At 48.0% G+C, this 14,144-nt stretch overlaps 2 protein-coding genes across 4 annotated transcripts in view; one reads left to right on the plus strand and one right to left on the minus strand.

The window, feature by feature from the left end:
• Positions 1-463: 463 nt before the first annotated feature.
• Positions 464-4,109, plus strand: LOC119314968 (AT-hook motif nuclear-localized protein 20-like). 3 transcript variants are annotated; one of them, XR_005152516.1, is made up of 3 exons: positions 464-648; positions 884-2,009; positions 2,550-4,109. XR_005152516.1 is itself a non-coding variant. In XM_037589647.1 (2 exons), the coding sequence occupies exon 2, from the start codon at positions 1,024-1,026 to the stop codon at positions 1,870-1,872; it is 849 nt and encodes a 282-aa protein (XP_037445544.1). In that variant the 5' UTR covers positions 464-648; positions 884-1,023; the 3' UTR covers positions 1,873-2,369. The 3 variants fall into 3 exon arrangements, 1 of the variants encoding a protein (XP_037445544.1); XR_005152515.1 differs by lacking the exon at positions 2,550-4,109 and adding an exon at positions 2,128-2,370; XM_037589647.1 differs by lacking the exon at positions 2,550-4,109 and having other exon boundaries at positions 884-2,369.
• An 8,401-nt stretch (positions 4,110-12,510) lies between these two features.
• Positions 12,511-14,144, minus strand: part of LOC119314290 (nucleolar GTP-binding protein 1-like) — a 7,912-nt gene continuing 6,278 nt past the window's right edge. Inside the window, exons 12-14 of the mRNA XM_037589026.1 lie at positions 13,567-13,679; positions 13,197-13,406; positions 12,511-13,060 (exon numbers count right to left, since the gene is read on the minus strand). Coding sequence (XP_037444923.1) covers positions 12,968-13,060; positions 13,197-13,406; positions 13,567-13,679 — 416 coding nt within the window. The 3' untranslated portion in view covers positions 12,511-12,967. The remainder of the gene's footprint in view (positions 13,061-13,196; positions 13,407-13,566; positions 13,680-14,144) is intronic.

Below are 14,144 nucleotides of genomic sequence, written 5' to 3' on the forward strand. Positions count from 1 at the left end.
GTTGAAAAGTATACGCTACCTTTTAACATAAATAAACTGGTTGGTTGGGCTGGCAATATGTGCAAATCCACATGTGATGGTAGCAGGATAGCTAGCTTAATTAATTTTTAAGCATATTCTCAGATGCAGCTTTGAAAATACCTTGCTATAAAATGGTGCCAGAGTATAGCGCGGTCCATGCAATCATACGAAGTATTTTCAGCTTTGTATATCTGGGAGTTGTACTCCCCACCACGTTACCCACTGTAAAATAAAAGGGGTGCGCTAGCTTAGCCTTATGCAAATTTAAAAACAGTGACATCATGTACACATACTAATCATATATACATACTAGCATACTAATCATATATACCAGTATGCATAACATGTGTATCGATCGATCTGTATTTAACTTAACTAATTAGTTTGCAGGCAGGTGTTGAGCAAGTAGAACCGGAAGGTACCCATCAACACACCTCATGCACCCTCTCCATGACAAAGCTCGCTTACTCAGCTTGCAACAAGCAAGTCTTGGTCTTCCTCTTCTACCCTCTAGCTAGCTAGCTAGCTTTCTCGACCCCCCAAGAAAAAGGAGCAACCAAGATCTCATACTAGATCTGTTGATGGGAGCTAGCTGGTTTCATTAGCTGCAATTTCATGGCGCATAAGGTATTGATATTTTTTTTCTCCTAGCTAGCTAGATCGATCAGGTTTTTCGATCCAGGGCCCTTTACCGTCTTGTTTTTGTTCATGAAATCAAAAGCTAACAAGGAGCGGATTCCCAATCCCAGTTCCCCACGCACATATGCTGAATATCCCATCTATATTTCTAGCTCGTTTTCTTCGATCTCTTGTGTGTTTGACATGAAGCTTCTCTGATCTTCATTTGTATGCTCAATTTCAGATCCATGGCACCGTGGTGAAGCTAGCTGGGCAAGAAGTCAACTAACCAAGAAAGCTTGCTAGCCGCCCTTGGAACTACACAGGGAAGAAGAAGACCAGATCAAGCAAGCTGTAGCACATAGAGTTAGGTTAGGTGGAGAGATGGCCAACAGGTGGTGGGACGAAGGGCGGCTGACGGAGGCGCCGGCAGCTGCATCAGGCCTCGCCAGCGACCAGAACCGGCAGCAGCTGGAGGACGCCATGGCGGTGCCCAAGGTAGACGGGGAGAGCAGCCACAGCGGCGGAGGGAGCGGGCAGGACGACGAGCACGAGCCCAAGGAGGGCGCGGTGGTGGTGCCGGCGAACCGGCGCCCGCGCGGCCGGCCGGCGGGGTCCAAGAACAAGCCCAAGCCGCCCATCTTCGTCACGCGGGACAGCCCCAACGCGCTGCGCAGCCACGTCATGGAGGTGGCCAGCGGCGCGGACGTCGCCGAGGCCATCGCGCACTTCTCCCGCCGCAGGCAGCGCGGCGTCTGCGTGCTCAGCGGGGCCGGCGCCGTCGCCGACGTCGCCCTGCGCCAGCCTGCCGCGCCCGGGGCCGTCGTCGCGCTCCGCGGCCGCTTCGAGATACTCTCCCTCTCCGGCACCTTCCTCCCCGGGCCCTCGCCGCCGGGGTCCACCGGGCTCACCGTGTACCTCGCCGGCGGGCAGGGGCAGGTGGTCGGGGGCAGCGTGGTGGGCGCGCTCACCGCCGCGGGGCCCGTCATGGTGATCGCCTCCACCTTCGCCAACGCCACCTACGAGCGGCTGCCGCTGGACGACGCCGAGGAGGACCACCAGCTGGAGGCCGCCCGCATGCACGGAGCCCCCGGCGGTGGTGTCCCTCCGATGATGGCCGGCGGCCCCTCGGCGGCGGGGATGCCGATGTACGGCGTGCCGCCGAACCTGATGCCGGGAGGCGGTGGGCATGCGGCGCTGGAATGGGCGGCGCATGCACGGCCGCCCTACTAGCTACCTAGCATCAATCAATCAGGAGTAGTCCATGTGTCGACGATTCCAAGCATCAAGTTCAGCTAGCTCCTCCCATCGTCCTCATCGAAATCCATCCTACCAATAACTAGACTTGCATTGCATATATTTAGCAGCTGGTAAGTAACTAGAATCTCTGATTTTGCTTTGCTTATTATCTGCCAAAAATCATTTTGGAGTTGCTTGCTCCGATTCATGTATGAGGAATTATAAATGAGCTCCTTTTACTGCCTGCAGATTGGTTATTAGTGATCATATAGTAAAAACAGAACTCTCCAAGTGTGTGACTCTTATATACCCCATCTCTGACTATTGCATGCGTATGTATCCTCCCTGCATAATTCACAAAGTTCCTTTAACTTAACTAGTTATATATGTGAAGGAATGGTGAATATATATGTATTTATGCAATTGTAGTATGAACACAAGAAGCCTGGCATTGCTGAGAAATATTTATAATGAATTCACATTTCTTGCAAGATTAACCAGTTCTGCTTGGACCAATGGATCAATGTATACAACATAATTATGAAACTGGATCTTCTGTTTGATTAAACTAAACTTTATTTGAGTCATTTTTCCACATGTTTTAATTGCTTGATGTTGCTCATCCTTTAGTTACTGAATCTCATTCCACATTCCTAGCAATGTTATGATAGGTTGATGTTGCCATGACTGCACAAGGTGGCCATGTGTGGTCATTTCATCAAGTTTATGAAACTTTTTGATTCGCATGATCCCCAAACATAGGAATAGGAAAGACATGAGAATTTGGTACAATGAAATGCTTTTTATCATTTATGCCACTAGTTGTGTCCCACTACTCGTTTATGCCATTGCTCGAAAATGCCACTGCTCTGTTAGGCACATGCTAAAAAAGCCACTACAAGCCATTACTATCAGCTCAAAGTTCGTTTACAATATTATATGACCAAAATACCCATGGAAAAAATGACAGCTCTCCCTATATCTCGCTACAATAAAGTGTCTGTCCCACTCAACCCCAAAGTGTGTTCTTATTTTCCTCTAAAATTATTTGGTTGATTGCTTCTGGTAAGTAGGCCTCACAATTATCATTGTGAGATAAAGAGAGCTAACATGCGGGTGTAGGGGTATTTTGGTCATATAACATAGTCAACTAGTTTGACATGACAGTAACGGTGTTTGATTACATTTTTGAGCAAACATCTAATGGAGCGATGTCATTTTTTTAGGTGTCTAATAGCATATTTGAGCAAACATCTCACAAAACGATGGCATTTTTAAGCGGTTGTAACTTTTAATGCAAAACTGAATAGTGGGACACAACTAGTGATATAAATGATATAAACCATTTTTTTAATTTGAGAGTTGACTGTATATTGACATAAGCAATAGTTGTGGGTGTATGGTTGTAGCACCAAACAATGAAAAAAAAACTTTTAGGGTTAAGTGCATTGACTATATGGTTGTCTTGGACAGGAGGAAAAATCCCAACATGTTAAAACTTCAAAAGTTTGAGTGACCAAACCACTACAGTAACCAAAACATAAGGCGTAGTTTGAGTGTCCAAGTGCATGTTTTGACCGTGAATCTCCCGTACAATGTTTACCCGGTTACAAAACTATAACAACACGGAAATGTTTTGAAAAATATATTTGATGGTGGCTATGTTATGTAACATAAATTATATATGGTCAAAGCATTATATTGGATAGTCAAAGTAAGTTAGTACGGTTTGTATACAATGGCGTGGTCCAATATTCGTCTCGCTCGCGTGCTTGCATCGGACAGATCGGTATTGTAAAAGGTTGAGTAGCCAGTAGCTGCCCCCATGGAATCAAAATTTGAAACCAAAAGCAAATTGATCCTAGTGCACATTGGTGCTGAAAATGAAAATAGTATCATCCTAGCTACCTAGGGGACCGATCGATATGCTCGCTGGCCGGTTATTAGAGGTGCATGCCTGTACTAATTTCAGCTCGGCTCAGATACGTGTGTGCGTTCTTCCATTATTATAGTCGGTGCATACTTGCATATACGTTCATGCATAGTATAGGTAGTAGAGAATGTGTAATAAAGCTTAAAAGGCGGCTTCCTCTCGGTTTTTCTCTCTCGAAAAAAAAAGCTCTAGATGCGTCGGGTGGATAGTATAGGTAGTAGAGAATCCCGGTGGCTTCGCTCTGGTTAGTAGTCTAATTAGATTTTAGGGGTTTTTAATCCTTGCGGGCGGCGCTCGGATGGATAGTGACACTTCTTCTTTAAGTTTGTCTTTCAGGTTTCGATGCTCCTTGCATATGAATGAAAGAAATGAAATAGATGAGACATTCTTTAAGCAAGCATCTATCCTTAAACATAATTTACTTGTTAAAACTCTTGAAGATCCTCTACCACCCAAGAGCGATCCTGTGTTTGAATTAAAGAAACTACCCGATACACTTAAATATGCTTATCTTGATGAAAAGAAGATATATCCTATTATTATCAATGCTAACCTTTCAGAGCATGAAGAGTTTGCCTGTCTTGGCGTAGTCGACAAACCTCCGGCGTAGATTCATGTCATCTCCTTCGGGTGGTGAGGTCAGTGTTTCTTACATGTGAAGAGATCTGGTGACAGGTGTTTCAGATCTATTCAAGAGTTCAACGGCGACGACTGTAGATTCAGGACGCTAGTCCTTAGGGACACATGCACGAAGACTTCCCGGTTGTCATTGACAAGGTCAAGCCGGCTCCGGTAAGTGAGCGGTGACAAAGGCGCGTCGGCGGATCATTCTGACAATAGTAGTGGTCTCAGAATCTCAATATAATTTTTATTATGTTTGAGATGCTTTGTAATTTTGATGAACTTTATAATAGATCTGGTCATTTTTGCAACAAAAGGTTATATACATAGCGAGATGCACTGGATTTGTTGGTTGAAGGATATTAACGAAAGCGGCTGCAACAATCATTATTAAATTTTAGTTACTTGTATGCTTTTTTTCTTAGCGATTGTTTTTCTTTTTGCTGTTGGAGATGCATACTTGCCAAATGTTGCCAACTTACTCCCTTTGTTTCAAAATATAAGGTGTATTAGTTTTTTGAAAAGTCAAACATGTGTATATTTGACCAAGTTGTTAGAAAAAAATACGAATATCTATAGTACCTAATTTGTATCTTAGATCCATCACAAAAAGTAGTTTCATATTTTATTTATTTTTATTCTATATGTCAATATTTTATTCTATAATATTGATCAAACATAGACAAATTTGAGTTGCACGACAATACACCTTATATAGTGGAACAGAGGGAGTATTATTTTTATTAATAGGACAAGCCAGTGCGTTGCAACGGGATGTAAATGTTCTAGTTAGCTTGTGATTTACCTGCCCATATTAACGCCAACATATAAATAAATTTTTTATCAAATCTTGTTCATGATTTACCTAATATTTTGATGAGAAATTTGCTAGTAAATTAAAGTGAAATTGGTTAAGAAGGTAAGTAAATTAAGGTGATTGATTATCATACGTGAAATGTTGAATGGAGGGGTAGTAGTAAAAAGAATGAAACATGGAACCTTACATTCTTTTTAAACAGTAGAGATAGAGAAAGAGATTTACTAGTAAATTAAAGTGAAATTGGTTCAGAAGGTAAGTTTATTAACATAATTGATTACAATACGGAGATGGTTGGAGGAAGGGGTAGTGGGAAGAAAAATGAAATATGAAGCCTTACATTCTTTTTAAATAGTAGAAATATCATTCACATTGTAAAATATGCACAAAACACAACCACTTATCGTTTGTTCTAGACTTGCATACAATGCATAAATTCTCCAATATTTTTTCTTTCTAAACGATTGGCATTTATTTTACTCTATGATTTATTTAATTATTTCCAAGCTATGGCAGCATCTTTCCTAAAGTCCATTTGTGTTTTCGGACTACACATGAGTTTGGTGTAGTATATACCACGCAATGATCGCATATTCGGTAGTCATAATTTAATTTTTAATGGAATGAGCGATGTAACTTAAACCTACTCTTATATTTCATGGATGTGCGACTTCAAAATCTATATATCCAGTCACAATTACTCTCAGAGCATCTCTAGCAGATCCTGCAAAATTCCGACCCGCATAAGCCATTTCCCGGTCGACGAAGATCTTGTTTGCGGGTCGAAAATGTGCGCGGCAGAACAGAAACCATATATGAAACTGTATAATTTGAAAAAAAAAGTTTGGCGGGAGAAATTGCAACCATAGTAGTTCATCACATACTACATATACTACATGATCAAACACTAGTTCATATTACATACTACATTCACTACTAGTAGTAGGGGGGTGGGGATCTCACGGCGCCGAGCTCGCGGCCATGGACAACGCGGTGGAGGAGCTCAATCCTCCTCGTCGGAGCTAATGAGGTCGATGTACTTCTCCCTCTACTCCTCGCGGATGCGCCGCTGAAAGAACATGCGGTGCCCCCATGTTTGGTTTTGGTAATTGATGACAATCTCTATGGACTAATGGTTGCCTTGAGTTATATTTGAAGGTTTTGTCCATATGCTTTTTTTGGAGTACATGTGTTGGTTTCAAGGAGAGTTTGTGTCGACCAAGGTGTTATTCAAGGAATTATCCAAAGATTGGTCATGTGAGAGTTGAGCTTATTGCAAGCATGTCTTGAAGAAGAAGATTATGTGATCATTCATGTCTACCTTCAAGACAGCATTCAAATGAAGAGAGATGGAAAGGTTCAAGGATGATCAAGACTAAGTCAAGAGTGAATCAAGTTGATCAACTCACAAAGCGCAGAAGATGTACCGAGAGGGATCAAGTGATCCCATGGTATGGTAAGCATTGTCAATTACGCTTTATGTACTAACCCATAGTCTTTGTGAGAGTTCTTTGTGGGGTTAGGTTGCGGTGTGCAAGTTCAAGTGGAGCATCATGAAGAGATCAAATGCTTGAAGCTTGCCGTCCTTTATGGTGATAATGGACTTGTGAAGATGTGCGGAAGAGTGGCTCACCCATAGTGGAGTATGGGGGAGCAATCAACTAGTCTTCATCGAGTCAACACAATCAAGAAAGGTGGTCCAACTTGAGGGATTCAAGATTGTCATCATCTAGCTCAAGTGGACCATGTGCAAGGCAAAGGTTTGCCCTTGATAGGTTTTCTATTTTACCGGTCTCATGATGGTAGTTGGGAGACCGAGTTATAGGATCGATTGTCGTACTATCAAGGGGGGCTCTCGATGAGTAGCTTGATCGTATCGTTCGTAGAGAGCTCAAACCATTGCATCCTTGCATCATCTTTCTTGGTTCTTGTTTGGTTCTCTTTGAGAGTCTTAGAGCTTATGGTCATCTTGATGACAAGCTCGAGTTCATCGAAAACGGAGTTCACATGCACCTTCTATGATGTTTTCGATGTTGGAGGTTTTGCCGGTTCTTCTCGGTTGGAGGTTTCACTCCTCTATTTGTTGGCATACCTCCCCTGACTCTTCTTACTATATCCAGTCGCAGTTTTGATGCTACTCGTCGTCTTGTTTCCAACAAGCTTGAGTTTTCTCAATTCGGAGCTCATATGCAGAAGTTATGGCAGTTCTGGTTTTCTTGAAAGTGGTTTTTGTCTGGTCCCAGCGGTAGTACCGCGTGCCCCAGCGGTAGTACCGCTTGGAGCTCTCAGCCGTTGTACTGCTGCTTCCGGGCGGTGGTACCGCCAACTTGCTCAGCAAAGACTTGGGCGGTTGTTTCGGCCAGGCACCGCCCAAGTACCGGTCAGGCCTCTGTTTTGATGTGGTACTCGGGCGGTGGTGGCCCGGTTGGTCCGGTCGTACCGGTACCACCGGTGTCCGGAGCGGTTCTACCGCTCAGGACTTAGTCGCCCGAGCGCTCAAGGCCATGCGGTTGCACCGGCCCGGTACCGCTCGACTACCGCACTCAGGGGTGACTCCCTTCTGTTCCTATGCGGTGGTTGAGCGGTGGCTGGGCGGTTGGTCCGGTTGTTCTTCTCAACCGGTGCTACCGCCTGGTCGCCCGGTTGTACCGCCTGGTAGGGTTCTGCACGTATACTGTGAGTCCCGGCGGTAGTACCGCTCGTGTGCGGGCTGAGCACATAACGGTTGGATTTTCCCCCTCCTATAAAAGGGGGTCTTCTTCCCCATTGAACCTAACCTTTTGAGCTCGTGTTCTTCCCCCATTGTTGACCTTCTTTGAGCTTGCTAACTCTCAATCCCTCCATGAATTCTTGCTAGTTTTTGAGGGAAAAGAGAGAGGAGATCTAGATCCACATTTCCACCAATCACTTTCTCCTCTATGTGAGGGGAACCCCTTGGATCTAGATCTTGGAGTTCTTGGTGTTCTCCTTCTTGTTCTTCCTCTCATTTTCCTCCCTAGCATTAGTTGCTCCAGTGGGATTTGAGAGAGAAGGACTTGGCACTCCGTGTGCCCTTGCCATTGCATTTGGTGCATCGGTTTGAGTTCTCCACGGTGATACGTGGAAGTGAAGTTTGAGAAGCTTATTACTCTTGGGTGTTTGGGCATCCTAGAGCTTGTTCCTCTTGGGTGCCTTGGCGCCCTAGACGGTTGGTGTTGTTCGGAGCTCAATCATTGTGGTGTAAATCTCCGGGCAAGCGTCGGGGTCTTCAATTAGGTTGTGGAGATCGCCCTGAGCAATTTGATGGGTACCGGTGACCGCCCCCAAGGGTTGCCAAAGTGTACGGGTTCGGTGACCGCCCCCAAGGGTTGCCATTTGTACGGGTTCGGTGACCGCCCTCAAGGGTCCCTTAGTGGAATCACGACATCTTGCATTGTGCGAGGGCGTGAGGAGATTACGGTGGCCCTAGTGGCTTCTTGGGGAGCATTGTGCCTCCACACCGCTCCAAACGGAGATTAGCATCCGCAAGGGTGTGAACTTCGGGATACATCGTCGTCTCCGCGTGCCTCGGTTATCTCTTACCCGAGCTCTTTACTTATGCACTTTACTTTGTGATAGCCATATTGTTTCTTGTCATATATCTTGCTATCACATAGTTGCTTATCTTGCTTAGCATAAGTTGTTGGTGAGCCTAGTTGTTTTAGGTTTTGTGCTTGACAAATTAACCGCTAGGTTTATTCCGCATTTGTTCAAGCCTAAATCATAATTATTTTAAAACGCCTATTCACCCCCCCTCTAGGCGACATCCATGATCTTTCAGCCGCCACTCGTCGTCCTTATCCTTGGCGGCAAGGTACGCCACGACCGCCTGCTGGAACACGAGGTCTTCGAGCTCCTCATGGTGGCGCCGGCGCTCCGCCTCCTCGCGCAAGCTGCTTTCGGCAATGGCGGCCGCGACCGCGTCGACATCAGTGACGAAGTCCTCGGGCCTGATGATGCCGTGGCGCACGATCTCCTCGGGCTCCTCCGACCACTCCCTCTTCACAGCGAGAAGCCTCGCGCCGGAAGAGGAAGAGCTCGCCGTGCGGGTGAACCACGCGACAGATCTAGAGCCCGCGGCAGAGGACCCCGCGGCCTGCTAACGGTCATACTCCTTCGTCTCGCGACGGAGGAACCTCGACGGCGGCCAGAGGCCCCGGTTCGTCCACTTCTTGTCCGTGCGCTTCCTCGCGTCATCCGAGCGGACACGACGCTCGCGCTCGAGGTCGCGGCAACCACCGGAGCCGCATCCAAAGTTCCACATGGAGTTTCGAGGCGGAGCGGGCTCGCCGGCGGCGAGAAATGTGAGGGGGCAGTGGGGAATCGCGGTGGAGGGATAGGGTTTCAACCCGTATCCCCCTGCAAACCCGTAGATATACCGCTTCGGCTAGGCGGTTTGTGAGCCGCGGTATAATTTTGTACGGGCTCTGTTCTGGCCAGAAAATTGGGCCAAGCCCATATACTCGCCGGATTTATGTGGATTTACGACATTTACGGGGTCTGGCTAGGGATGCTCTCACGTGTGTAACTTAGAGCATCTCCAGCCGCGCCCCCAGCAGGCCCTCCCCAGGCATTTTTTCCGGGTCGGCGCCCAAAAATCGGCCCAGTCGCGACCCCAGGAGCCCGTTTTTCGCCGGCTTGGGCCGAAATTGGCGTCGGCGGCCCCAGGCCGAACCCGGCGAGCTGGGGGCGCCCCGGGGCGCCAGGGCGAGCGGTTTTGGCGTGAAAGAGCCGTGGGTCCGCCGAGTCAGCGGCAGGCGCCTCGTCTTCCCCAGAACGCCTCGTTTTCCCGCGCGGGAATCAATGGCAAGGCTGCCGCTGGTCAGCCTTGCCATTGATTCCTCACAGGCGACGCGTCACGGGCTGGCGAGAGCGGCGACGCCTCCCCTTTCGCCACGCATTCACATGGCGTGAGGCTATAAAACCAGAGGCTTTCCCTTTCCGCTGGCCACACCAGCCCGAGCCGCCGAGCCAAACCAGCCGCCGTCCACCACCGAGCTCTGCCGCTCTCTCTCCCCTTTCCTCCCCTTCCCCTTTCCCTCTTCATGGCCGAATGCTTCCCCGGCGACGCCGCAGCGGCCAACTGCTTCGGCCGCCGCTCGCTCCAGGAGTGGGAAGCATGGCTCCTGTTCGAGGCCAACATCCCGACGCCGCCGGACATGCACTCCGGGCCGACGGGGTGGAGACTCAGCAACGGGGGCGTCCCCATCCCCCCGGTGCCTGACATCGACGCGCGGCCCGGCATCTTCGCCGCCGAGGTCGACCGTGTGCGATCGTCCCTGACGCATGAGCAACGCGCCCTTCCCTAGTACACCGCCGACAACCACACGGCGTGGGCGGAGTACTTCCGGCGCCGGCAGGCACAGCGGTTGGCGTCCACGAACGGGGCGCCGGTGGTGGGCAGCGTCAAGAACAGTGACGGCCGCTGCATCTGGTGGGGCGTCCCCAGTCGCACGCTCCACGAGGTACTGTCGTACCTCGAGGGCGGCAATGACCCACCGCTGGCATATCCTACCCTCCCCCCTCCGGAGCGCCAGGCCATGGGCGCCCAGGAGGTTCGGCTCCTCCTCCTCTTCCTCATCTCAGGCGTCCTCCCACTCCTCCTCCCACTCTTCCAGCTCGCCGGCGCTGCTCGGCGTCAAGGCCGAGCCCGCCATGAAGACATCGCTCGGCCGGCGCACCCGCAGCGCCGGCATCATCATCAACTAGGGTGGCAGGCGCGCCCCCTCCTCGGCTCCTCCGCGGTACGTCAAGCCAAAGACGGAGCCGGGGCTCCCTGTCGTGAAGACGGAGCCCGAGCTCTCCGGCGGCGTCAAGGAGGAGGAGCTCGACAACGCGGCGGCCCTGAAGTGGGCGCGCGATGACTGGGCGTAGACGGAGCTGTAGCGCCAGCGCCTCGCCTTTGAGAGCTTCGAAGCTCGGCGCCGTGGCCGGGACGAGGGAGGCGTGGTCGTCCTCGACGAGAGCGACGACGAGGACGCGCCGCCGCCAGCGGTCCGTCATGGAGACGTCGGGCAAGGGTCCAGCAGGGGCGGCCGCGCCATCAAGAAGGAGAAGGCCGCCACCGCCGATGATGACGGCGGCGACGTAGGCGACTTCGCCGCGCTCAGCGACTTCTTCGCCCCGTAGTTGGTTTTTCTTTAAATATAACTTATGTAACGCCGAACATGTCCAATATTTATGTCAAGTTTGTCGAATTTAGCCAAACTTTGTTGAATTTGTTTTTTTTTTCAAAATAAAAAATCGCGTCTGGGGGCCGACCCTAGAGCGAGCGGCTGGGAACCCGCTCGCCCCCGCGCCGATTTTTGCGCTAGCTCGCCCAAGGGGCACGTAAAATCGCCGCTTGGGAGGCCAACGGCTGGAGATGCTCTTACTACCTTCTTTTTAGGTTGGTGTAACTTACTAGCTAGTTTTTTAAGAGAGGAAAAGAATGAAATGTGTGCCGCCGGGCCTCTGTGTGGTGTCGTATAGGCGAGCCTGCATGTGGAGCGGCTTGTCTAGGATAGATCATCAACTTGTTTGGCCGCGTATAGTAATATTATTAGCGAAATTAAGAGTAGAGCTTTAATGTTCAATTGTACATTCACTTATGAAGGTAGAGTTGTGAAACATTGATGCAGATAGGTTAGCTAAGTTTTCTTATTCTTTTGATCAGGGACGATCCCATTTGCATCCCATCCCGTGTGGATTTTGAACAATAAAACTTGGTGTTACCTCAAAAAAAACTTGTTTTGTGCGTGTGTCCGTGAGAGCAATTAATTAAGGAGCCTCCTTCAGGATCCTCCTAACAATCATTTGGGATGGGCTGAGAGCGCAACACTCAGCCGCCGCCATGTTTCGCGCTTTGGGTGCTCTCTTCAGATTTTATTTTATATTTTTTTCGCACGCGTTTTCAGTTTTTAGATGGTTTTCTCGACTTTTCACCGGTCTTTCTTAGCTTTTTGACAAAAAAAAATTGTTCCCACAAAACGTGTTTCTTTTTTTTTTCCTTTCATAAAGAAAACACGTTTTGTTTTTGCTTCCACAAAAGGCAAGGTTTTTTTTCCAAAAAAAAAGGAAAAACTCTCAAGTTGCAACAAGTGACATGTGCACCACTTGTCGCAACTAGAAAGTACTCCTAAATTAGTGATTTCGGATGTCCGTCACCTTGTTATTGCAGCGTCCTTTATTATTGCAGCGCCCTCAAAAAAATTACTACCGTGATGGAGGACGGGGTGGCTACTCTCCACCTACTTTCTGAAAGAAAAATGCCCCAGAGGTTATTATGAAGTTCGGTTTGATACGACAACTCTGCTAAAGTTGCTCTTATATGATAGTATACTCCCTCTGTAAAGAAATATAAGAGCATTTAGGGCATTTCTAACCGATCCCTAAAAGGCCATAAGGGAGTACAAACATACATATGGAGGGCCGTTTCGTTTATATAAATGTCGTACATACAGGTCGGTGAAGAAGTTTGAAGAGGTCAACTTCCAGAGCATCAGCCAGCCTAACCACGCGCGTCCACCGAAGGACGGCGCTGGACTAGAGCTCGTGAAGAAAACGCTCGAGCTGATCGACGCTCCAGTGAGGGAACCTGGCTGACTGAATGCCTCCAACAACGTGACTGATGCGCCATGCATGTTGCATGAGATAAGGCTGACCAGATCAGCTCCACAAGAACATCTAACCTATAACGATAGTCCAACATGAATCCCTTTTTATCTAACTTCACTGACGGCTTCATCGTCGCCCGTGTCGGCTTTGATCCGAGCCCTCTGAGAGGTTAGCAGATGATGTACCCGTTGCTTCAGCTGGGAAAAAAAGGAGACATATACAACATATTAGCCCGGACACGGTCATGACTTTCACAATCTCATAAAGAGGCGGATAACCGTCCGACCGATAAGACGATTCGTGACTAGCGAGGCAGCCATGAGTTTTGCTGACCTCTTGTGTTCCGGTTTGGCTCTGCACGGACACCCGGATGGCGTCTTCCGGTCCAAACTCTCTGTATCTCCTTAATTCATCATCGACGCCATCATCAGTGGCATCGTCGAACCTGGAGGGCGTGGCCCTGTCCAGAAGATCACATTTGGACACGACGTCGATCCAAAGACGGTCGCCAAACCGCTCCTTTATATGCTTGTACGTGATGTACTGCAAAGGAGGAAGAAGTTGTGTTTAGTACAACCAATCAAGTGGGAGAATGCAAAACCAATGGGCTGACCGGCTGACTGCGTCATCTGTTTGGTATTGGGAGGCTAGAACCTATAAGTGACAAAGAAAATAAAAATGGAGAGGTAAATAAAAGATGCACCTGATCAGCCACCTTAGTCCCACAGTCTTCAGATAGATCATGGACATACAGAACAGCAATTGGCATGTAAGAAAGGACAGCCAGTGTCAATCTCTCTATGTTATTCCGGTCATCTGTCAACCACAAAATTTGGAATAGATCAAAAGGGATGTGATAAAGGAAATGCCAGAATAATACAGGTGCACAGAACATGGAATTTTTGTTAAAGTACGGAGCGGAGAACATATAAGCACCCAGGATATAGACGTTTGGAAAAAAATTACTAATTCAATATGAACTAAAAAAATTCTGAAAATATTTTTGAAATAAACTTGACGATCCATTGTAATCGTAAAAAAAATCCACGAAAGAAAAAACCCCGTTGCCTTCAGGGCAAATAAACTTGACTTTTTCTTTAAAAAAATCCCATATCGGGTGTATATACACACGGGAACCAAAGGGCATTTCCCAACCAAGAAAGGCTTATATAGTGTTGGCAAATGTCACTGTTACTTACTAGAGAACATTTTGTTATGGATGTACATTCTACGGGAAAACTGCTGCAAACTTTATGTAAAAAGGGAATCACATATTCAGTA

Source organism: Triticum dicoccoides, chromosome 6A (assembly GCF_002162155.2).
Source record: "Triticum dicoccoides isolate Atlit2015 ecotype Zavitan chromosome 6A, WEW_v2.0, whole genome shotgun sequence".
NCBI lineage: Eukaryota > Viridiplantae > Streptophyta > Magnoliopsida > Poales > Poaceae > Triticum > Triticum dicoccoides.